Source organism: Ornithorhynchus anatinus, chromosome 3, assembly GCF_004115215.2.
Source record: "Ornithorhynchus anatinus isolate Pmale09 chromosome 3, mOrnAna1.pri.v4, whole genome shotgun sequence".
Lineage (NCBI taxonomy): Eukaryota > Metazoa > Chordata > Mammalia > Monotremata > Ornithorhynchidae > Ornithorhynchus > Ornithorhynchus anatinus.
The window spans coordinates 4348280-4371125 of NC_041730.1; the positions used below are offsets into that span (position 1 = coordinate 4348280).

Consider the following 22846-nt stretch of genomic DNA (forward strand, 5'->3'; position numbering starts at 1 on the left):
CCCGCCACGCCCGCCGGCTGGGCCTCCGAGCCAAGGTGCCGGTTCGGCTACGAGGTTGTTCCGTCCGGGAGTTTAGATCCATAGATACTTACTGAGCGGTCGGGGGGAGGCGAGGGGGTGGGAGAGGGAGCCCCCGGCTCCGACCCTCCCTCGGAAGGAAGGGGAGGTGTCCGGGGGGAGGGAGGTCCCGGGATCTTCCCACGGGAAATCGGCGGCCGGGGCCGGAGAAGACGGGCTACCCCGGGGATGCCGATTTCCGGGCGGACCCCGGAACGTCAGAGCGACGGACGGGATGGGAAGTCCCTCTTCCAGCTGGCTGCTGGGGCAGGGGATGTGACCGTCACGCTGTCCCCTCCCGGGCGCTCGTACAGCGCTCCGCCCGCAACAGGCGCTCTCTAAATACCACTGACTGACTGGGCTGGCTGGGAAAGGGGACCGGCTGCCCGCGCGGGGTCAGGCTGGCCCCTGGGCGGCGACCGGTGCTCCGCCGGAGCCCCTACGTTGGCCCGCGGTGATACCGGGCGCTCGGCAGAGTGCTCCGCGGGCAGCGGGCGCTCAATGAATACGACCGAACGAAAGCGGTTCATTTATCCCGCACCTGCTCCAGCACCCGGGTCGGGGCTCGACGCACGACGTTCACTCACTCAGTGGTACTCGCTGAGCGCTTACCCGGTGCAGGGCGCTGAACTAAGCGCCTGGAATGGACAATTCGGCACCGGACAGAGACGGATCCCCCGCCCGACGACGGGCTCACAGTCCGAACGGACCGACCCGTGGTATTTACTGGGCGCTTACCGCGCGCAGGGGACGGGCCTCGGCACTTGGGGGAGCCCAGTGAGGGCCGGGAGGCGCGTTCCCCGCCCGCAACGGGCTTACGGTTTAGAAGGTGCCGCATTCCTCTCGTCGTCGTCATCCTCGCTCGGTCGGCGGTATCCGCTAAGCGCCTACCGTGTGCCGGGCACCGTTCTAAGCGCCGAGGGGGATACCAGCTAATCGGGTCGGACCCAGCCCACGTGCCGCTTGGGCTCTTCATCCCCATTTGACGGCGGAGGGAACGGAGGCCCGGAGAAGCGGTGTGACTCGCCCGAGGTCACCCAGCAGACGAGCGGCAGAGCCAGGGTTAGAACCCAGGCCCGGGCTCCGTACTACGCTGCTACGCTGCTAAGAGAAGCAGCGCGGTTCAGTGGAAAGAGCCCGGGCTCGGGAGTCAGAGGTCACGGGTTCGAATGCCGGCTCTGCCGCTCGGCAGCTGGGTGACCGTGGGCGAGTCGCTTCACTTCTCTGGGCCTCAGTTCCCTCGTCTGTAAAACGGGGATTAACTGCGAGCCTCACCGGGGGGGGGGGCCAACCCGATGACCCTGGATCTCCCCCGGCGCTTAGAACAGCGCTCTGCGCATGGTAAGCGCTTAAGGAACAGCGACGTTGTTATTTATCATCATTACTCCTCTATTATTACTGGCTCGTTCCAGGGGAACGGGTGTCCTGAACCTTATCCCCGAAGGACAGGTCATCCCCGGCTAACGGACTCTGTTGGGGGCTGGGAATGGGTAAGTTTAATAATAATAACGATATCTGTTAAGCGCTTACTACGTGCCAAGCACTGTTCCGAGCGCTGAGGTGGATACCCGGTCATCAGGTCGTCCCGCGTGGGGCCCCCGGTCTCCATCCCCATTTTCCAGAGGCGGTCACCGGGGCACAGAGAAGTCAAGCGACTCGCCCAAGATCCCCCGGCCGACAAGCGGCGGAGCCGGGATGAGAACCCACGTCCTCTGACTCCCAAGCCGGGGCCCTCGCCGCTGAGCCCCGCTGCTTCCCGTTACCGTTCCGCGGTCCTCCGGCAGGCGCTCGGTACGGCGCTCTCCGCGGAGGAAGCGCTCCATCGATACCGGCTGGGAGGAACGAGTCTGCGGTGGGCGGCGGCTCCCGCAGAGCCGCCCGCGGGGGAAGAGACCGGTGACCCCGGGGCACAGGCCAGCAGCCCGGGAGGCGGGGATCTGGGGGGGGGGGGGGACCCGCCGGGCGTCTCCCCGGGCCCGCCTTGCCCTTCCCACCTCAGGCGCCGGAACCAACGGAGGTCAAGCAGAGCGGCCCCGACCGCCACCGGCCTCCCTGGTCCCCGTCCCCCCCGTCCCGGCTCGGGCCCTCGGCCCTCGGCCCGCCCCGGCGGCTCCCCGGACTCGCGTTCCGGAGCTCTTTCCGCCGGGCCGCGTGTCCCGCCGGACCTTCGTTCGTTCGTTCGATCGTAATTACCGGGCTCTTACCACGTGCACGGTACTAAGCGCTCGGAACGGACAACTCGGCAACAGGTAGGGACCGTCCCCGCCCATCGACGGGCTTACGGGCCCCGGGGGACGGGAACGCCCGGGTTCCGATCCCGGCTCCGCCGCGGACCCGCTGAGCGGCCTCGGGCGAGACGCTTCACCTCTCCGGGCCCGCCGCCTCCTCCTCCTCCTCCGCGAAACGGAGCCAACATCTCCGAGGGCCCCGTGGGAGACGGGGCCGGGGTCCCACGTCATCCTCCCGCATCCGTCCCGGGGCCGAGACGCGTGACGGGCGCCGCCCGTGTTCGGAACCGAGGCGGCCTGGCGGAGAGAGCCCGGGCCACTCGCCTGCCGCGTGTCCCTGGCCAAGTCGCTTCACTCCTCTGGGCCTCAGGGACCTCATCGGGTCTAACGGGGACGGAGACCGCGAGCCCCACGTGGGACGGGGACCGCGTCCGGCCCGATTCGCCCGCATCCGCCCCGGCGCTTAGTACGGTGCCCGGCACAAGATATCCTCCGATGTTATGATTACAGTACTCTCTTACTCCCATCCCCGCTGTGGCTGCTACTCGTATCTCTTCTTCTCCTCCACGCGGTATCGATTAAGCTCTGACTCTGGGCCGCCCTGTATCGACGGCAAGGTGGGACACGGCAGCGTGGCTCGGTGGCAAGAGCCCGGGCTTTGGAGTCAGAGGCCATGAGTTCGAATCCCAGCTCTGCCACGTGTCAGCCGGGTGACCGCGGGCGAGTCGCTTCACTTCTCCGTGCCTCAGCTACCTCATCTGTAAACCGGCGATTACGACCGTGAGCCCCACGTGGGACGACCCGATCGCCCTGTGTCTACCCCGGCGCTTAGAACAGCGCTCTGCGCATTGTAAGCGCCTAACAAATACCGACGTTATTATTACTTGGGGGCTGCAGCCTAAGGGGCGCGTGGGGGGGGGGACGACGACGACGACGACAGCGACCTCGTCCCCATTTTACAGCGAAGGAAAGCGAGGCCCGGGGAAGCGAAGGGCCCAAGGTCACACCGCCCGACGGTCCGTCCCGTGCCCGTTCCGCCGGGACCCGCCGCTTCTCCTTCGAGGCCCGGCCCCCGCTTCGGACCGAAAGCACGGCGGCCATTTCACGACGCCGGCGGGGGGGTGTCCAAGACGCCTCAGAAGGGGCTTCGGGTGGCCCGCCGTGAACAGCCTCCGGCCAAGCGCCCGAGGGGACCCATCCCGTTATTGATTTCCGCCGATGCCCGTCCCCCCCTCTAGACGGTAAGATCACTGCGGGCAGGGAGCGTCTCCTCCCCGGTGCCCCGCACGCGGTAAGTGCTCAGGAAATACGACCGAACGGAGCGGCGGGGGACCCGCCCGAGGTCGCGCAGCAAGCGGGGAGGGGTCCGAGCCGATCGCCTCGCTTCCGCATAGACGAAGAGCAACGGGGACTTTAGTCCGTGGGCTTCCTCCAAACGGGGAGGGGGCAGAAAACGAATCCGATTCTGAGCGCGGCGACGACAAACCGAGGCATCTGTTAAGCACTCGCCGTGTGCTAAGCACCTCCCCGGGCACCGGGGAGACACGAGCTAAGGGGATCGATCGGGCGGGGCGGCCCTCCGGAGAATTCTCCGATCAAGCCGGCCCGCTCCGTGTCACCCCGCTCCCGGACCCCGCCGTCGTCAGCCCCGCAACCCCGAGACCGCCAGCTCGTTGCCGGCAGGGAACGTGCCCGTGTTTTGTTAGACCGGCCTCTCCCCGGCGCTCCGTACGGTGCTCTGCGCACGGTGAGCGCTCGGAGAACACCCCCGAATGAGCGGGCGGGAATCGCTTTCCTCGTCCGTCTCCCGCGCCAGACGGTGGGCGGGGACGGTGCCTAACCGGGGTTATGAGGGCGTTCAATAACGACGACGACCGTCAAGCGCGCGCTGGGATAGGTACAGGGTCATCGGGTTGTTCCACACGGGACCCGCCGTCTTAGTCTCCATTTGGCAGAGGAAGGAACCGAGGCCCAGAGAAGCGAGGCGACCGGCCCGAGGTGGCGAGCAGACAAGGGGCCGAGGCGGGATCAGAACCCACGGCCCCCGACTCCCAAGCCCGGGTTCTTCCCGCTGAGCCGCGCCGCCACGTGCCGGGGTGGGGACAAGCAGATCTAGCCGGACCCAGTCCCCGTCCCACGCGGGGCTCACGGTCTCCACGGCTCCACGTGAGGGACCGGAGGCCCGGAGCAGCGGGGCGACCGGCCCGAGGTCACGCGGCGGACGAGCGGCGGGGCCGGGATCGAAGCCCCCGACCCCCGGCCCCCGGCCGCGCTGCCCGACGACCGGCCGCTCGGCCGCGGGGGGCTCGTGGGAGCCGGGCGGGGGACCGCCTCCCCGCGGGGGGGCGGGGGGCGGGGAAGGGGAGGATCGCGACGGGGTCATCGGGATGAAGCGAAGCCACGCTGTCTGAGGGAGAGAAGGAGATAGAGAGACAGAGAGAGAGACAGAGAGAGAGAGAGAGAGGGAGAGCCCGTGGGCGAGCGCGGAGGACGGAGGGGCAGAGAGGGAGGACCTCCTTACCTGGAAGAGGATGAAGATGAGGAAGAGCTCGTAGACAACACTGACACAGAGCCAAAACCTCCAGTAGGCTACGGAGACACAGACGGTGGCACAGGGTTAGCGGGGGCGGAGGCGCGGGGGGCCGGGGCCGCGCGGGGCCGGCGAGGCGGGAGCAGCCCGGGCCGGGGCGACCCTCCCCGAGACCCCTCGACGGGGCAGAGGGGCCAGGCCGGCGGGACGGAGAGGGCGGCCGGGGGATCCTTCGTTCCCTCGGTCGCGGTTATTGAGCGCTTACCACACGGGCAGAGCGCCGTCCCGAGCGCTTGGGATGGACGGTTCGGCGACGGAGGGTCAGGGCCCGGCCGTTTAATCCCTCTCCTCCGAGGGGCCGGCCCTGACTTGCCTCAGTGACGACGATAACGTTGGTATCTGTTAAGCGCTGACTCGGTAGGGAAGCAGCGTGGCTCAGTGGAAAGAGCACGGGCTTGGGAGCCAGAGGGCACGGGTCCGAATCCCAGCTCCGCCACTCGTCGGCCGTGCGGCCGCGGGCGGGTCACTTCGCTTCCCCGGGCCTCGGTCGGCTCCTCCGTCAAACGGGGATGGAGACCGGGAGCCTCACGTGGGCCGACCCGACGACCCCGTATCTCCCCCAGCGCTTACAACGGTGCTCTGCACGTAGTAAGCGCTTAATAAATACCAACATTATTACGTGCACCGTTCTACGCGCTGGGGGAGACACCGGGTCGTCGGGTCGGCCCACGTGAGGCTCCCGGTCTCCATCCCCATTGGACGGAGGAGGTCACGGAGGCACAGAGAAGTGAACTGACTCGCTCGCAGGCCCACGGCCGGCGAGTGGCGGGGCCGGGATTCGAACCCGTGCCCTCTGACTGCCAAGCCCGGGCTCTTTCCACCGAGCCAGTGAAGCGACTCGCCCCGGGTCAGCAGGCGGACGAGCGGCAGGGCCGGGATCGGAATAACGGCGGTGTCGGGCGAGCGCTTAGTCCGGGCCGGGCGCCGGACTAAGCGCTGGGAGGGGGAGGGAGGGTTTGGGCAAATCGAGCGGGACGCCGTCCCACGCGGGGCTCGCGGTCTCAATCTCCATCTTCCAGGCGGGGGAACTGAGGCCCGGAGAAGCGGGACGACGGGCCCGAGGTCACCCGGCAGACGAGTGGCAGGGCCGGCATTAGAACCCGGGGCCGCCGACCGCCGGCCTCATCCGTCGAATGGGGACGAAGACCGCGGGCCCACGGGGGCCGACCCGACGACCCCGTATCTCCCCCGGCGCTTGGAACGGTGCTCGGCCAGAGTAAGCGCTTAACGGATACCAGCGTCACGATCACCACGGCGCTCTGCACACATCAAGCGCTCAAAAACCACCACCGAAGCATTAATTCTCGCTAAAGCCCCAAGAGGCGGCACGGCCCGGGGGCAAGAGCCCGGGCCTCGGGGGACCCGGGTTCCGATCTCGGCTCCGCCGGGCGTCTGCCGCGTGATCTCGGGCGAGTCCCTTCGCTTCACCGCGCCTCGGTTCCCTCATCTGGAAGACGGCGAGGCCCACGTGGGACGGGGACCCCGTCCAGCCCGGTGACCCCGTACCTGCCCCGGCGCCTAGGACGGCGCCCGGCACCTACCGAGCGCTTAACGGGTACCGCTGTTGTTATTATTCATCGGCCCCAGCCGGTCAGGATCCTCGGCGGGAGGAGGGGGGCGGGGGCTCCGCGAACCGGGTTCCCGGTTCCGGGGAGGCCTCCGGGGCGAGTCCGGCCGGGGCCCTCCCAAGGCGGCAGAGGGGCGGGCGCGAGCCCGTCGTCCGCAGGCGGCGGCGGAGGCGGCAAGAGGCCCCTCTCCGACACGGACCGGCCTCCCCCGCCCGGCCGAGGGCCGGCGTCCCCCACCGTCCCCGGAGGCGGACGGGAGGCCCGGAGCCCGACGGCTCCCGGAGTCCCCCGAGGCGGACGGACGGGAGGCCGCGGACGGACGGGAGGCCCCGGCCGACCCGGCCCCACATCCCCCAGAATCCCCGGAGGCGGAGGGGAGGACCGGTCCCACCGCGGCGGCGGCCCTGGAAACCGACACCTCCCAGAATCCCCGGAGACCGGGGAAGGCCCGGGCCCACCCCAGCCCCGACATCTCCCAGCATCCCCGGAGGCGGAGGGGAGGCCCGGCCCGACCGCGGCGGCCCTGGAAACCCACATCTCCCGGAATCCCTCGAGGCGGGGGAGGCCCGGGCCGACGCCTCCCAGAATCCCCGGGGGCGGACGGGAGGACCGGTCCAAGCGGCGGCAGCCCCCCGCCCCCAGACCGACGTCTCCCAGGATCCCTGGAGGGGCCCGGTGGGGGGGGGGGGGGGGGCCAACTACAGACCATCTCCCAGAATCCCTGGAGGCGGGGGAGGCCCGGCCCAACCGCGGCAGCCCTGGAAACCAATATCCCCCTCAAGGAGCCCCTTGAGGCGGGGGAGGCCCGGGGCCAACTACGGAAGGCCCGGAGATGAACGTCTCCCAGGAATCCCTTGAGGCGGGGGAGGCCCCGTCCAACCCCGGCCCGACATCTCCCAGAATCCCCGGAGGGGGACGGGAGGCCCGGGCCGACCCCAGAGGCTTCGGAAACAAACCGGCTCACCGTCCGGACGGAGGGAGGAGGGGGGGTGAGGGTTCACTCGGGGAATAATAATGACGATGATAATAATGACGACGGTCTCCGTTAATAACGTCGGTATCCGTTAAGCGCTTACTACGTGCAGGGCACCGTTCTAAGCGCCGGGGGGGCGGGGGGGGGGGGACGACGACGACACAGAAGGTGATGAGGTCGTCCCACGGAGGGCTCCCGGTCTTCGTCCCCGTTTGACAGACGAGGGAACCGAGGCCCGGAGAGGCGAAGCGACTTGCCCGAGGTCACGCGGCTGACAGGCGGCGGAGCCGGGATCGGAACCCACGGCCTCCCGACTCCCAGGCCCGGGCTCTACCCGCTAGGCCACGCTGCTCCTCTACGGCGGAAACGAGGACCGTGAGCCCCGGGCGGGCCGGGGGCCGGGTCCCGCCCGACGATCCCGGATCGACCCCGGCGCTTAGAACGGTGCCCGACACGTAGTAGGCGCCTAACGAACGCCACCGTGCCTCTGGACCGGCCCGTCGCGGGCGGGGAAGGCGTCTGTCCGTCGCCGCACTCGCCCAAGCGCTCGGTCCAGGGCTCCGCGCCCGGTGAGCGCTCGGTAAATAGGGCGGACGGGCCGAGCCCGGGGCATTCATTCACTCAACGGTATTTACTGAGCGCTCACGGTGCGCAGAGCACCGCACCGAGCGCTTGGAGAGGGGGCCGGGGCGGGACCCGACCCGGGGGAGGCGGAGAGAAGCGGCGCGACCAAATTACCTGGGTGAGGTCGGGAGAACGGCCCGTCTTTCGCCTGGGTGACTCCGAAGCACAAGAAAACCAAAATGCTGGCCACGATCCCCCTGGCGAGAGAGAACGAACAAGTCCTCAGAACCGCACTCGCTGCACTCACTCCATCGACCCATCGAGAGGGGAGCGGCGCGGCGCGGCGGAGAGAGCCCGGGCTCGGGAGTCGGAGGTCCCGGGTTCGAACGCCGGCTCCGCCGGCCGGCGGCCGGGTGACCGTGGGCGAGTCGCTTCCCTTCTCTGGGCCTCGGTGGCCTCGCCTGGAGAATGGGGCCGAAGACCGGGAGCCCCACGGGGGACGGCCCGATGACCCCGCATCTCCCCCGGCGCTTGGGCCGGTGCTCGGCACCCAGCGGGCGCTTAACGGATACCAACGTTGCTATCATTACGTCCGCGTCTGTCATTTCATTTATTCCCCTCGGTGCCCGTCTCCTGCTCTTACACGGCAAGCTCCTCGCGGGCAGGAAATACATCCGTTTATCGTTAGGCTGCACTCTCCCTGCCACCAGCAGGACGCTCTGCACACGAAAAGCGCTCAGCACATACTGCTCCGCACACAGTAAGCGCTCGATAAATACAGCCGACCGACCGCTCCGCACATAAACGGCACCCAAACGTCGCCCCCGAGGACACGCGCCGAGCACTCCAACAGTAAGAACGTTGGTATCTGCTAAGTGCTTACTATGCGCAGAACGCCGTTCCAAGCGCTGGCCGAGGTGGGTCCAAGATCGGGCGACCGCTCCGCGCGTAAACAGCGCTACGATAGCGATGACGATAATGACGTCGGTATTTATTAAGCGCTCGCTACGCGCGGAGCAGCGTTCTAAGCGCCGGGGGAGATACGGGGTCATCGGGCGGTCCCCCGTGAGGCTCCCGGTCTTCATCCCCGTTTTCCAGATGAGGGAACTGAGGCACAGAGAAGTGAAGTGACAGTCCCACGGCTGACGAGTGGCAGAGCCGGGATTCGAAGCCGTGACCTCCGCCCCCCCCGAGCCCCTGCTCTTTCCACTGCGCCACGCTGCTTCTCAAATACCACCGAGGATGCGGGCCGAGCGCTCTACTAAGCGCTGAGGTGGATCTCCGAGACGGTCGGGTCCCACGTGGGGGCTCGCAGACTAAGCCGGAGGGAGAACGGGGGTCGAAACCCCACTCTGCAGGTGAGGAGACCGAGGCAGCGGGCAGCGAAGCGGCCGAGGGGGTATGAGAGAGGCAGCGTAGCCCAGGGGGTAGAGCCCGGGCCCGGGGGTCGGAGGACCCGGGTTCTCTCCCCCGCCCCCCGCGACCCTGCCAAGTGCCTGCCGTGCGACCTCGGGCGAGTCGCTTCCCTTCTCCGTGCCTCAGTTCCCCCTCCCGCTCAGACCGTGAGCCCCGCGTGGGTCGGCGACGGCGTCCCGCTGACTCGCCCGCATCCGCCCCGGCGTCGCGCCCGACGCGTACGGTCAGGGGTTCGGACGCCGGCCCCGCCGCTCGGCAGCCGCGCGACCGCGGGCCGGTCACTCCTCCGGGCCCCGGTTCCCTCGACCGGAAAACGGGGATCAACCGGGGGACGGCCCGACGACCCCGGATCTAGCCCAGCGCTTAGGACGGCGCCCTGCCCGGAGTGAGCGCTTAATACCGACATCATCGTCGTCGTCGCCGCGCAGTGAGGGATCAAGAGATGCCACGGCGCTTATCGGGGGGGGGGGGGGGGGGGGGGAGGCGGGGCTGAGAGACCGAGCCACGGACGGGGGGCCGGCCGGACGCCGGGAGTCCAAAACGGGGCCGCGGTTAAATGACGATCGGCGTTCGAGGTCCCGGGGGCCGGGGCCCGGGGCCCGGGACATCTGGGCCCCCGGCGACCCCGCGCCCGGCTCACGGGGCGGAAACGAAAGGCGGGCGTCACGTACCAGTAAGCCCTCCGGCAGGCCGGGCCGGCTAATCGGTAGCCACCCGCCGGGGGCCGCTCACGGGACGGGACGACGGGGTCGGAGGGACGGAAGCAGCGGCGTCCGGCGGAGCGGCGCGGCTCGGCGGGAAGAGCCCGGGCTTTGGGGTCCGGGGTCGTGAGTTCGAATCCCCGCCCGGCCGCCCGGCCGCCGTGTGACTGGGCGGGTCACTTCACTTCTCCGGGCCTCGGTTCCCTCATCCGTAGGATGGGGACGAAGACCGGGAGCCCCACGGGGGACGGCCCGACGATCCCGGATCTCCCCCGGCGCTTAGAACGGTGCTCTGCTCGTAGTAAGCGCTTAACGGATACCGACATCGTTATTATTAGCGGTTAGAGCCCGGGCCGGGTTCTCGTCCCGACGCCACCACTTTCGTTCATTCGGTCGTATCTGCCGAGCGCTCACCGTGCACGGGCTTCGGAGCCGGAGGTCGCGGGTTCGAGTCCCGGCTCCGCCACCGGCCAGCTCTGTGACCGCGGGCGAGTCACTTCGCCGCTCCGGGCCTCGGGTCCCTCATCCGGAAGAACGGGGATGAAGACTGGGAGCCCCACGGGGGACGACCTGATGACCCTGGGTCTCCCCCGGCGCTTGGAACGGTGCCGGGCACACAGTGAGCGCTTAACGAACACCGACATTATTATTAACCAAATAAATAGGGTAATAAAAACGTATCCAGACGAGCGGAGCGCTGAGGGGAAGGGAGGGGGGAGGAGCAGAGGGAAAGGGGGCTTAGCTGAGGGGAAGGGAGGGAAGCGGAGGGCGGAGGGCGGAGGGGGGGCCCTCCCTCCTCGAATCCCACAGACGTTGACTCCCCCCCGCCCCCCCCCCGTTCAAAGCCTCACTGCAGGCCCGCCTCCTCCCGGAGGCCCTCCCTGCCCGAGCCCCCGCTCCCTTCCGCGTCGCCCCGGCTCGCTCCCCTTTACCCACCCCCCGCTTCCAGCCCCACCCCGCGTCTGTCCCTCTCTGTCACTCATGTAAAACGGGGATTGACCGGGAGCCTCACGGGGGTCCACCCGATGACCCCGGATCTCCCCCGGCGCTTAGAACGGGGCTCGGCGCCTCGTAAGCGCTCAACAGGTACCAACGCTATTATTATTTATCGGCTACTGTCTTGAGACGGTCATCCCCTCGAGTCTATCTATCGCTACCGTTCTCGTCCCCCCCCGATTAGACCGTCGGCCCGTCAGAGGGCGGGGACCGTCTCTATCTGTTGCCGATCTGTTCGTTGCGAGCGCTTAGTACAGTGCTCTGCACCTAGGAAGCGCTCAATAAATACTAGTGAACGACCGAATGAATTATGTACTCATTTCTATTCCCGTCTGTCCCCCTCTCTAGACCGTCGGCTCGCTGGGGGCAGGGAACGCGTCCACCAACTCTGTTACGTGGTTACACGGACTCGCCCAAGCACTCAGTACGGTGGTCTGCACACAGGAAGCACTCAGAAAGTACCACCGATCCATCAGTTCTCGCTAAACCTCGGCCCGGTGGACGGAGCCGGGGCCCGACAGTCGGAGGGACCCGGGTTCCAATCCCCGCTCTGCCCTTCGCCTGCTGGGTGACCCTGGGCGAGTCGCTTCCCTTCTCCGGGCCTCAGTTCCCTCTTCTGTAAAATGGGGATGAAGACCGTGAGCCCCACGGGGGACAACCCTGTATCTACCCCAGTGCTTAGAACGGTGCTTGGCACACAGTAAGCGCTTAACGAATACCACCAGCATTATCATCATTCTCTGGGCCTCGGTTCCCGCCTCTGTAAAGTGGGGACGAAGACCGTGAGCCCCACGTGGGACCCCCTGATCACCCCGTGTTTACCCCGGCGCTTAGGACAGTGCTCGGCACATTCTTCTTCGGGTCTCGGTTCCCTCCTCTGCAAAATGGGGACGAAGAACCCCACGTGGGACAACCCGATGACCTCGTACCTACCCCGGGGCTCACGACAGTGCTTGGCACATAGCAAGCGCTTGACGAAGACCACCGTCATCATTATTCTTCTCTGGGCCTCGGTTCCCTCGTCTGTAAAACGGGTATTAAGACTGAGCGCCCCACGTGGGCCAGGGACCCCGTCCGACCTGATTAGACCGTGAGCCCGTCAATGGGCAGGGATCGTCTCTGTTGCCGAATCATCCACTCCAAGCGCTCAGTACAGCGCTCTGCACATAGCGGGCGCTCAATGAATACAAGCGAATGCACGAATGATTACCGTGCATCTACCCCGGTGCTCAGAGCGGTGCCTAGTGAGCGCTTAACCGGTACCGTAAAACAGAAAACACCCACACCAACTCAACGTGACACAGTAGCGGTATCTGTTCGGCGCTTACCAGGTACCAGGCGCTGCTCTAAACGCCGAGGGGGACAGGAGCCGTTCAGGTTGGACGCGGTCCCTTCCGCCCCCGGGGCCCACAGTCTTCGGAGGCTCGCCCGCTCCACCCCGGTGACATCCCGAAGGGAAACATCTCTTTGCCGACCTCCCTGACGCCGCCCGCCAGGGCGGAAGGGGCTCGGGAGTTCAGAGGTCGGGTGAATGACGACGTTGCTATCTGTTAAGCGCTCACTACGTGCCAAGCCCCGTTCTAAGCGCTGGGGGAGATACGGGGTCATCGGGTCGTCCCACGTGGGGCTCACAGTCTCCAACCCCACTTGACGGAGGAGGGAACTGAGGCACGGAGAAGCAAAGCGACTCGCCCGAGGTCACCCAGCTGACAGGTGGCAGAGCTGGCATTCGAACCCATGACCTCGGATTCCCAAGGCCCGGGCTCCTTCCACCGAGCCACGCCGCTTGCCTCCTTCCGTGCCGAGCTGTCGCCTAAAGACGACCCCGAGTCCGGTATCACTTTGGGGGTCCCCGTCGAACCGCCTCGGGCGGCCCCGTTTATTCGGCGCCGACCGCGTGCCGGGCGCCGGACTAAGCGACCGGGAGAGGACGACGGGACGACGGACGGACGCGTTCCCTGCCCGCAGAGGCCTTACCGTCCAGAGGGGGGATTCACCTGCGTCTACCCCAGCGCTCAGAACAGCGTCTGACCCACTGAAGCAGCAGCGCGGCTCGGGGGCGAGAGCCCGGGCTGGGGAGTCCGAGGGCGCGGGTTCGAATCCCGGCTCCGCCGCCTGGCAGCCGGGCGACTTCGGGCGAGTCGTTTCACTTCCCCGGGCCTCGGTTCCCTCCTCCGGAGAAGGGGGATGAAGACCGCGAGCCCCACGGGGGACCGCCCGACGACCCCGTCTCTACCCCGGCGTTTCGCACAGCGCCCGGCACGTAGTAAGCGCTTAATGCACACCATCGTCGCCGCCGCGAAAAAACGGATCTCAAAAGCGGGCGAGGGCCGGCCCGGTAGCCGGGGACGGTCTCGCATCCCTAACCCGAGCCCACGGCTCCGAGCTCGGGTCCGGAATCCGGGAAACGCGGGGGGGGGGGAGGCGGCCGTTCCGGATCGACTGCACGGAGCCCTTGTTTACCGGAACGATACTCAAAGGACAATGGAGCCGCCCCCCTCCCCGCCCGGCCCCCGAAACTACTCGGGGACGGATCCTTCCGAGGCTCTCCGGAGACGCCCGCTGCCGACGGAACCTCCCGACCCCCCCGGCGGGGTGGCGGGGCTCAGTGGGAAGAGCCCGGGCGTGGGAGTCAGAGGTCATGGGTTCGAATCCCGGCTCCGCCACTCGTCAGCGGTGCGACTGTGGGCGAGTCGCTTCGCTGGGCCTCGGGTCCCTCATCTGAAAATGGGGATGAAGACGGCGAGCCTCACGTGGGACGACCCGACGACCCTGGATCTCCCCCAGCGCTTAGAACGGTGCTCCGCACCTAGTAAGCGCTTAAGAGACGGCAACGTTATTATTATTATTAGTACAGGGTCGTCGGGTTGTCCCACGGGAGGCTCGCCGTCTTCGCCCCCATTTTATAGATGAGGTCGCCGAGGCCCAGAGACGCGAAGTGACTCGCCCAACGGTCACCCAGCCGCCGAGTGGCAGAGCCGGGATTCGAACCCCTGACCCCTGACTCCCAAGCCCGGGCCCTTGCCGCCGAGCCAAGCCGCTTCCCTGTATCACTACTGTTGTATCGTCCCCTCCCAGGCGCTCGGTCCGGGCCCGGGCTCCCTCCGCTAGGCCACACCGCTCTCAATGCGTATTAGAAATGACTCGCCCAAGGTCGCCCAGCAGCCGAGCGGCGCGGCCAGGATTAGAGCCCGGGTCCTCCCGACTCCCGGGCCCCGGCCGCTAGGCCGCACTGCTCTCGTTCTATACTATTCGTTCATTCGCTCGGGTGTCTTCATCGAGCGCTTACTGCGTGCAAAGCACCGGGATTAAACACTTGGGAGAGGATCGCAGAAGAACAGAGAGACACGCTCAGTAAATACAGTGCTATATCCGCGAGGTCACGCTGCTTCGTGACTGGGGGCCAGTCGCTTCTCTGTGCCTCAGTTGCCTCATCTGGCAAACGGGAGCGGGAGCCTCCCGGGGGGCAACCGGGTTACCCCGTACCGACCCCAGAGCTCAGAACAAGGAGCCCTTCGGAGAGCGCCCCTCCTCCAGGAGGCCTTCTCGAACTCGGCCCCCCTCCGCCTCCGCTCCTCCTCCCCGCCCCACAGCACTTGTGTATATCTGTACGTATTTATTACTCCATTAATGACGCGTCTCTCCCTAAGCAGCGTGGCTCAGTGGAGAGAGAGCCCGGGCCGGGGAGGCAGAGGTCGCGGGTTCTAATCCCGGACCCCGCCACTTGTCCGCTCTGTGACCCCGGGCGAGTCGCGTCGCTGCTCCGGGCCTCAGTGACCTCATCTGGAAAAATGGGGATTCAAAAACGTGAGCCCCTCGTGGGACAATCTGATGACCCCGTATCTCCCCCCAGCGCTCAGAACAGCGTTCCGCACATAGGACGCGCTTAAATACCGTAGTTATTATAATTCCACTTATCTATTTCGACGCAACTGACGCCTGCCTACTTGTTTCGTCGTCTCCCCCCTCCTAGACCGGGAGCCCGCTGCCGGGCGGGGCCGGCCTCTATCGGGTGCCGAACTGGACCCCCCGAGCGCTCAGCACAGCGCTCCGCGCTCAATCAAGCCTACTGAATGAACGAACGAGCAGTGCACGGCCTACGGCGAGCGCTTATCAAACGCCGTCGTTATTATACGTTATAAGTGACCGTCCCAAGGTCACCCGGCAGACAAGCGGGCAAGTCAGGATCAGAACCCAGATCCTCCCGACCGCCGGGCCCGGCGGCGGCTGTCCATTCAGTCGCATCTATTGAGCGCTTACTATGCGCGGAGCACCGCGCGGAGCGCTTGGAGTGCCCGGCTCGGCCCGGGGGGGTGGGGGTTACCTTTTGGTGTTGTAGGCGGTGTTCCGGGGCGTCTCTTCCAACAGCGTCACGTAGCCCAAGGTGCACGTCAGGATGAAGAGGACCGTCAGGGTGTGGGCCCGCCTGCGAGACACCGGGATAATCCCGTCACGGCCGATCCACCCACCCGTCGATCAATCGACCGATCCACGGCGTCCGCCGGGCGCCTACTATGCGCGGGACACTTGACCGGGTCCCCGGAGAGGAACGAGGCAACGGATTTAGCAGGCGCCTTCCCCGCCCCTGACGAGGAGGGGACCGACATCGACGGGACTGACGATAACGTCGGTATTTAAGCGCTTACGACGTGCCGAGCACTGTTCTAAGCGCCGGGGGGAGATCCCCAAGTAGGGCTCACAGGCTTCATCCCCATTTGACAGGTAACCGGGGCCCGGAGAGGCGAAGTGACCTGCCCACGGTCACGCAGCTGCCAAGGGGGGGGGGGAGCGGGGATTCGAACCCGCGACCTCGGACTCCCCAGCCCGGGCTCTAGCCCCGAGCCACGCGGCGTCTCTAAATGACTTAAGCGCGTCGGACGGCGCTTCGCAGACGGTAGGCGCCTCGGTGAGTTCCTTTCTGGAAGGGGGCCGGCCCGCCAGACGCCCGTGATGCTGATTACACGGAGGAGCGGCGTGGCTCAGCGGGAGGAGCCCGGGCTTGGGAGTCGGAGGTCGTGGGTTCGAATCCCGGCTCTGCCGCTCGTCAGCCGGGTGACCGCGGGCGAGTCGCTTCGCTTCTCTGGGCCTCAGTTCCCTCGTCTGTCAAATGGGGATGAAGACCGGGAGCCTCCCGTGGGACGACCCGACGACCCCGGATCTCCCCCGGCGCTTAGAACGGGGCTCGGCACGTAGTGAGCCTTTAACGGACACCAACCAACATTAGAGTTGATAACAAGGGCATTGGTTGAGCGCTTACTACGTGCCCGGGCTCTATACTAAGCAAAACGCCGACGCCGGACCTCACGCCGACACGGCGCCGCCCGGGAGAATGCGATCCCCGCCCGCCGAGCCCTCGATTCCCCCTCCCCGGCCCCCTATTTGCCGGCCCGCCCCCCGCTCGGTAAGTAATAATGCCGGTGTCCGTCTGCTAAGCGCTTACTACGGGCCAGGCGCCCGACCGAGCGCTCGGGGTGGATCCGAGCGAGTCGGGTGGGAGCCGCTGCCCGTTCCCGGGGCGGGGGGGGGGGGGGGGCTCACGGTCTCGAGCCCCGCTCCGCAGGTGAGGAAACCGAGGCCCAGAGAGGCGAAGCGACTTGCCGGAGGTCCCCCGGCCGACAGAGCCGGGATGAGAAGCCACGACCTTCTAGACCGGGCGCCCGTCGTCGGGCGGGGGGACGGGGGGACGGGGGGTCTCTATCTGATGCCCAATCGGACATTCCGAACGCTCAGTCCGGTGCTCCGCACACGGCAGGCGCTCAATAAATACCACTGGAAGAAGGAACGATCGACGCATAGCGCCATCCTTAAAAAAATCACACCTCTCTAATTTAAGTTGGGTAGGCACCCTGCCAGCCATATCTTTGGGGCGAGTATTTATTAAGCGCTTAATCATGTCGGTATGTGTTAAGCGCTTACTACGTGCAGCTACGTGCCAAGCACCGTACTAAGCGCCGGGGCAGACAGCAGGTAATCGGGCTGGTCACAGTCCCCGCCCCACACGGGGCTCACACTTTTATCCCCCTTCTAGACCGGGAGCCCCTGGTTGGGCGGGGGTCGCCTCTAATCTGTTGCGGAATTGGACTTTCCAAGCGCTTAGTACAGCGCTCTGCACGCACTGAGCGCTCGGTGAATGAATTCCCGTCTTACAGATGAGGTGAGCGAGGCCCAAAGAAGTAAACCGACTCGTCCGAGGTCACGCGGTAGTCCGAGGACGAGGGAGACCGGGGACTGAATCCCCGTTTCAACGGATGAGGAAACTGAGGCCCAGAGAAGCGAGAGAGGCAAGGCCCAGGGAAGCGGCGCGGCTCCATGGAAAGCGCCCAGGCTCGGGAGTCGGAGGTCACGGGTTCGAATTCCGGCCCTGCCGCTCGGCAGCCGGGTGACCGTGGGCGGGTCACTTCACTCCTCCGGGCCTCGGTTCCCTCATCGGAAAATGGGGAGAAGACCGTGAGCCCCACGTGGGCCGACCCGACGACCCCGCATCTCCCCCGGCGCCCAGAACAGTGCTCTGCACAGAGTAAGCGCTTAACAGATACCAACATTATTAAAAGAACCTAAGGCCATCCAGCCAACTACCAGCCACCTTGTACAGACGGCTGGGGGGCGGGGGAGCGGTGCTGCCCAGTGGGTAGAGCCCAGGCCCGGGAATCAGGGAACCCGGGTCCTAATCCCCGCTCCGCCCCGCGTCTGCTGCGTGACCCGGGGCAAGTCACTTTACTCCTCCGGGCTTCAGCTCCCTCGTCGGCACAGACGGGGACTCAATCTCTCTCCTCCCAAAGCGGCGCGGCTCAGTGGAAAGAGCCCGGGCTCGGGAGTCGGAGGTCACGGGTTCGAATCCCCGCTCCGCCGCTCGCCGGCCGTGTGACTTAACTCCTCCGTGCCGCAGCTTCCTCATCTGTAAAATGGGGATTAAGACCGTGAGCCCCACGTGGGCCGACCCGATCACCTTGTATCTCCCCAGTGCTTAGAACGCCGCTTCGCACATAGTAAGCGCTTCAACACCACCATTATTACTACTTAGACCGTGAGCCCCATGAGGGACCTGACTAATCTCCCATCCACCCCGCCGCTCAGTACGGCGCTCGCCACACAGGAAGCGCTTAACAAATACCGCCGTTATCATTCTTTTAGTGTCCCGAACCTCCCCGCGCTTGTGACTCTAGGCTGTCAGCTCGTCGTGGGCAGGGGACGCGTCTCTTTGTTGTTTTATAGTGTCCTCTCCCAAGCGTCTAGCACAGTGCTCCGCACCCAGTCAGCGCTCAATGAATACCGTCGAAGGAACGAGCGCGCGGCTTCCAAACGAACGGACGAAAGGCAGACGTGCGGCCGCCCGGCCCGTGGTGGGGATCAGAGAGGTCGGGACGGGCGGTTCTAGTTTCGCTTCCACCGAGAAGCCGCTCGGTCACGTCCTCCAAGGTCTCACGAGGGGTCAGGAGGCTGTACTGACCGCCCCCCCCCCGCCGCCCCGCCCCGCCGGGGGTCACCGGACTCGCCGAAAGCCTCGGACGGGTGACGTCCGATACCGCCCGGGTGGGGCCCGGCCCGGCGGTCGAAGGACCCGGGTTCCAATCTCAGCTCCGCGGAAGCGGCGCGGCTCGGCGGAGAGAGCCCGGGCTTGGGAGTCGGAGGCCGTGGGTTCTAATCCCGGCTCCGCCACTCGTCTGCTGGGTGACCTGGGGCGAGCCGCTTCACTTCTCTGGGCCTCGGTTCCCTCATCTGTGAAAGGGGACTGAGCCCGCGAGCCCCGGGTGGGACGACCGTGTCCGACCCGGTTTGCTTGATCCACTCCAGCGCTTAGTACGGTGTCCGGCACACAGTAAGCCCTTAGCAAATACCAGCAGTAAATAAACGAGGGCACTCCAGCGCTTACTACAGTTCCTGGCACAGAGTAAATGCTTAGACACCAGTAGTGATGAATTAAATGAAGGCAGTCCAGCGCTTAGCACAGTGCCTGGCACACAGTACGCGCTTAAGCACCGGCAGTAACTGAGGGCACTACAGTTCCCGGTACACAGTAAGCGCTTAAACACCAGTAGCAATTAACTGATTAATTAAACGAGGGCACTCCGGCACTTAGTATAGTGCCTGGCACACAGTAAGCGCTTAAACACAGGTAGTAATTAATTAAATGAGGGCACTCCAGTGCTCAGTGCAGTGACTGGCACACAGTAATAATAATAATAATGTTGGTATTTATTACGCGCTTACTTATGTGCAGAGCGCTGTTGTAACTGATTAATTAAATGGGGGCACTCCGGCGCTCGGTACAGTTCCCGGCACACAGTAAGCGCTTAAACACCGGTAGTGATTAATTAATTAAATGAGAGCACTCCGGCGCTCGGTACTGCGCTTGGCACACAGTAAGCGCTTAAACACCGGCAGAGATCGACTGATCAATTAAATGGGGGCACTCCGGCGCTCGGTACAGTTCCCGGCACACAGTAAGCGCTTAAACACCGGCAGCAATCGACTGATCAATTAAATGGGGGCACTCCGGCGCTCGGTACAGTTCCCGGCACACAGTAAGCGCTTAAACACCGGTAGTGAATAATTAAATGAGGGCATTCCAGTGTCTCATACAGTTCCTGGCACACAGTAAGCGCTTAAGCACCAGTCGTCGCTGATGAACCGAGGGCAGTCCGGCGCTCGGTACGGTTCCTGGCACGGAGTAGGCGCTTAACCAAGACCAGCAGTGATTAACTGATTACTTAAATGAGGGCCTGGAGCTCTGGGGGCCCCCGCTGGAATGCATCTCCTGACGGGCTGGGCGGTCGGGAGGGTGTGAGAGATTCCATTTCTCAGCGGGGCGAAGGGTTTGGTGGCCCGGCGGGGGCGAGGGGGCCGGGGAGATAAAGACAGGAGGCGCAGCGACGCCCAAAAAGGTCGCCGGCAGCAGCTCCGGAACCCCGGCCTTCACCCGGAGGCCCGTCTACTTCTCAGGACGTCCGGCTCCCCCCTTCTAATGATAATGTTGCTATCTGTTAAGCGCTTACTCTGGGCCGAGCACCGTTCTAAGCGCCGGGGGAGATCCGGGGTCATCGGGTCGTCCCACGTGGGGCTCCCGGTCTTCGTCCCCATTTGACAGATGAGGGAACCGAGGCCCGGAGAAGTGAAGTGACTCGCCCACGGTCACCCAGCTGACAGGTGGCAGAGCCGGGATTCCAGACTTAATAACGTTGGCATCTGTGAAGCGCTTACTCTGTGCGGAGCACCGTTCTAAGCGCTGGGGGAGATACAGGGGAATGAGGTGGTCCCACGTGGGGCTCACAGTCTTCATCCCCATTTTCCAGATGAGGGAACTGAGGCCCAGAGAAGTGAAGGGACTCGCCCACGGTCACACAGCCGACAAGTGGCAGAGCTGGGATTCGAACTCATGAGCCCCGACTCCAAAGCCCGTGCTCTTTCCACTGAGCCACGCTGCTGAGACTTGGGGCGAGGGTCTCCCTTTAACGCCGGACTGCACCTGCCAAGCGTTTAGTCCAGTGCCCTGCCCACGGTGAGCGCTCGATAAGTACGACAGTGAAGGCGGACAGACGGACGCGCCGAGGGAAGGGCTGCCTGCTGGGCGGACGGACCGACTTGATGACGGTGTTGGGATCCGTTAAGCGCTCACTACGTGCTGAGCGCTGGGGGAGATCCAAGGTCATCGGGTGGTCCCCCGTGGGGCTCCCAGGCTTCACCCCCATTTTCCGGATGAGGTCACTGAGGCCCAGAGAAGTGAAGTGACTTGCCCAAGGCCACCCAGCTGACAAGGGGCAGAGTCGGGAGCAGGACCCACGACCTCCGACTCCCGATAATAATAATAACGTTGGTATTTGTGAAGCGCTTACTACGTGCCGAGCGCTGTTCTAAACGCCGGGGGAGGTCCAGGGTCATCAGGTCGTCCCACGTGAGGCTCACGGTCTTCATCCCCATTTGACAGATGAGGTCACTGAGGCCCAGAGAAGTGAGGTGACTTGCCCACGGTCCCCCAGCTGCCAAGTGGCGGCGCCGGGATTCGAACTCATGACCTCTGACTCTTAAGCCTGTGCTCTTTCCACTGAACCCGGCCTCTTGCCGCTGAGCCGCGCCGCTTGGTGGTACTAAGCGCTTACCACGTGCCAGGCACTGTGGGTAGATGGAGGGTCATCGGGTGGTCCCCGGGGGGCTCCCGGTCTTCATCCCCATTTGACAGATGAGGGAACCGAGGCCCAGAGAAGGGAAGCAGCTTGGAGTCGCCGAGCTGACAAGTGGTGGAGGCAGGATTAGAACCCACGACCTCCACGAAGCTTCTCCGCCCCGGCCCGCACCCTTCGCCCCTCTGGTGCCAACCTTCTCCGCAAGCCTCCATCTCACCGCCCACCTCTCGCCCTCCCTCCCTCCTTTTCCTCTCCCTCCTGCGTCCCCCCGGTTTCCTCTCCTTGGCGGAGCAGCTACAGCCCGGGCCTGGGGTCCTCAGGTCATGGGTTCTAATCCCGCCTCCGCCACCTGTCTGCTGTGTGACCGTGGGCCGGTCGCTTCCCTTCTCTGGGCCTCGGTTCCCTCATCTGTCAAATGGGGACGAAGACCGGGAGCCCCACAGGGGACATCCTGATCACCTTGTATCCCCCGGCGCTTAGAACAGTGTTTTGCACATAGTGAGCGCTTAAGAGAAACAGCGTGGCTCAGTGGACAGAGGCCGGGCTTGGGAGCCCGAGGTCATGGGTTCGACTCCCGGCTCTGCCACCTGTCAGCTGGGTGACCTTGGCCGAGTCCCTTCACTTCTCTGGGCCTCAGTTCCCTCATCTGGAAAATGGGGATGAAGAGTGGGAGCCTCACGTGAGACCACCTGATGTCCCTGAATCTCCCCCAGCGCTTAGTACAGTGTTTTGCCCATAGTAAGCGCTTAACAAATACGAGAAGCAGCGCGGCTCGGTGGGAAGAGCCCGGGCTTGGGAGTCCGAGGACATGGGTTCGAATCCCGGCTCTGCCCCTTGGCAGCTGGGTGACTGTGGGCAAGTCACTTCACTGGGCCTCAGTGACCTCATCCGTCAAATGGGGCCGAAGCCTGGGAGCCTCCCGTGGGCCCACCCGATGACCCCGGATCTCCCCCAGCGCTTAGAACGGTGCTCGGCCCCTAGGAAGCGCTTCACAAACAGCGACGGGATTATCATCAGCATCAAACGGCGCTGCAAGAAGTCTGAGGAGGGGTGGGGCGCGGGGCTCACCAGAAGAAGGTGTTGGTGCCGTCGTCGTAGACCTCGGACTCGGTGGTCCTGCGTCCCCCGTGCGGGCCGGAGGCGGCGGCGGGGTCCCGGGGCGCGGCGGCCCCGTTGGGCTGCTCCTCCGGGGAGCCCCGCCCCGGGGGGACCCCGGGCCTCCGCTCGCCCCGACGCATCCCAACCCACGCCGCCGCCGACGCCGCCTCCTCCTCCTCCGCCGCCTCCTCCTCCTCCTCACCGACCGACGGGAGCCTGAGCCTCCGTCCGCCCCCCGGGGCGAGGCCCGTCAGGCCCCACGAGGGCCGCGGCCGCCTCCGCCCCCGAGCATGCCGGGACTCCAGCCCGCCTCAGGGGCCCGCCGCCGACGCCCCGGGGCATGCCGGGACAACGCCCCGCTCGGCCCCTTCGGAAGCGGGGGCCGCCGAGCACGCCGGGATTTGTAGTCCACCCGAGGAGGGCCCCGGGGCGTGCCGGGACACCAGCTCTCTCGGGCCCCCTCACAGCCGGGGCCGCCGAGCACGCCGGGATTTGTAGTTCAGCTGAGGAGGCCTAGGAGGCCCCCCGGGCAGGCCG

At 65.8% G+C, this 22846-nt stretch overlaps 1 protein-coding gene across 3 annotated transcripts in view; it reads right to left on the bottom strand.

Annotated features, from left to right (window-relative positions):
* The window catches only part of PTDSS2 (phosphatidylserine synthase 2), a 38802-nt gene extending 16338 nt beyond the window's left edge, over window positions 1-22464 (bottom strand). Inside the window, exons 1-4 of one of the 3 annotated variants that reach the window (XM_029060786.2) lie at window positions 22280-22464; window positions 15418-15519; window positions 8155-8237; window positions 4807-4874 (exon numbers count right to left, since the gene is read on the bottom strand). In XM_029060786.2, coding sequence (XP_028916619.1) covers window positions 4807-4874; window positions 8155-8237; window positions 15418-15519; window positions 22280-22449 — 423 coding nt within the window. In that variant the 5' untranslated portion in view covers window positions 22450-22464. Of the gene's footprint in view, window positions 1-4806; window positions 4875-8154; window positions 8238-15417; window positions 15520-22279 lie in introns of those variants that run through there. The other 2 variants (XM_029060787.2, XM_029060788.1) reach the window with 2 other exon arrangements.
* Window positions 22465-22846: the final 382 nt, after the last annotated feature.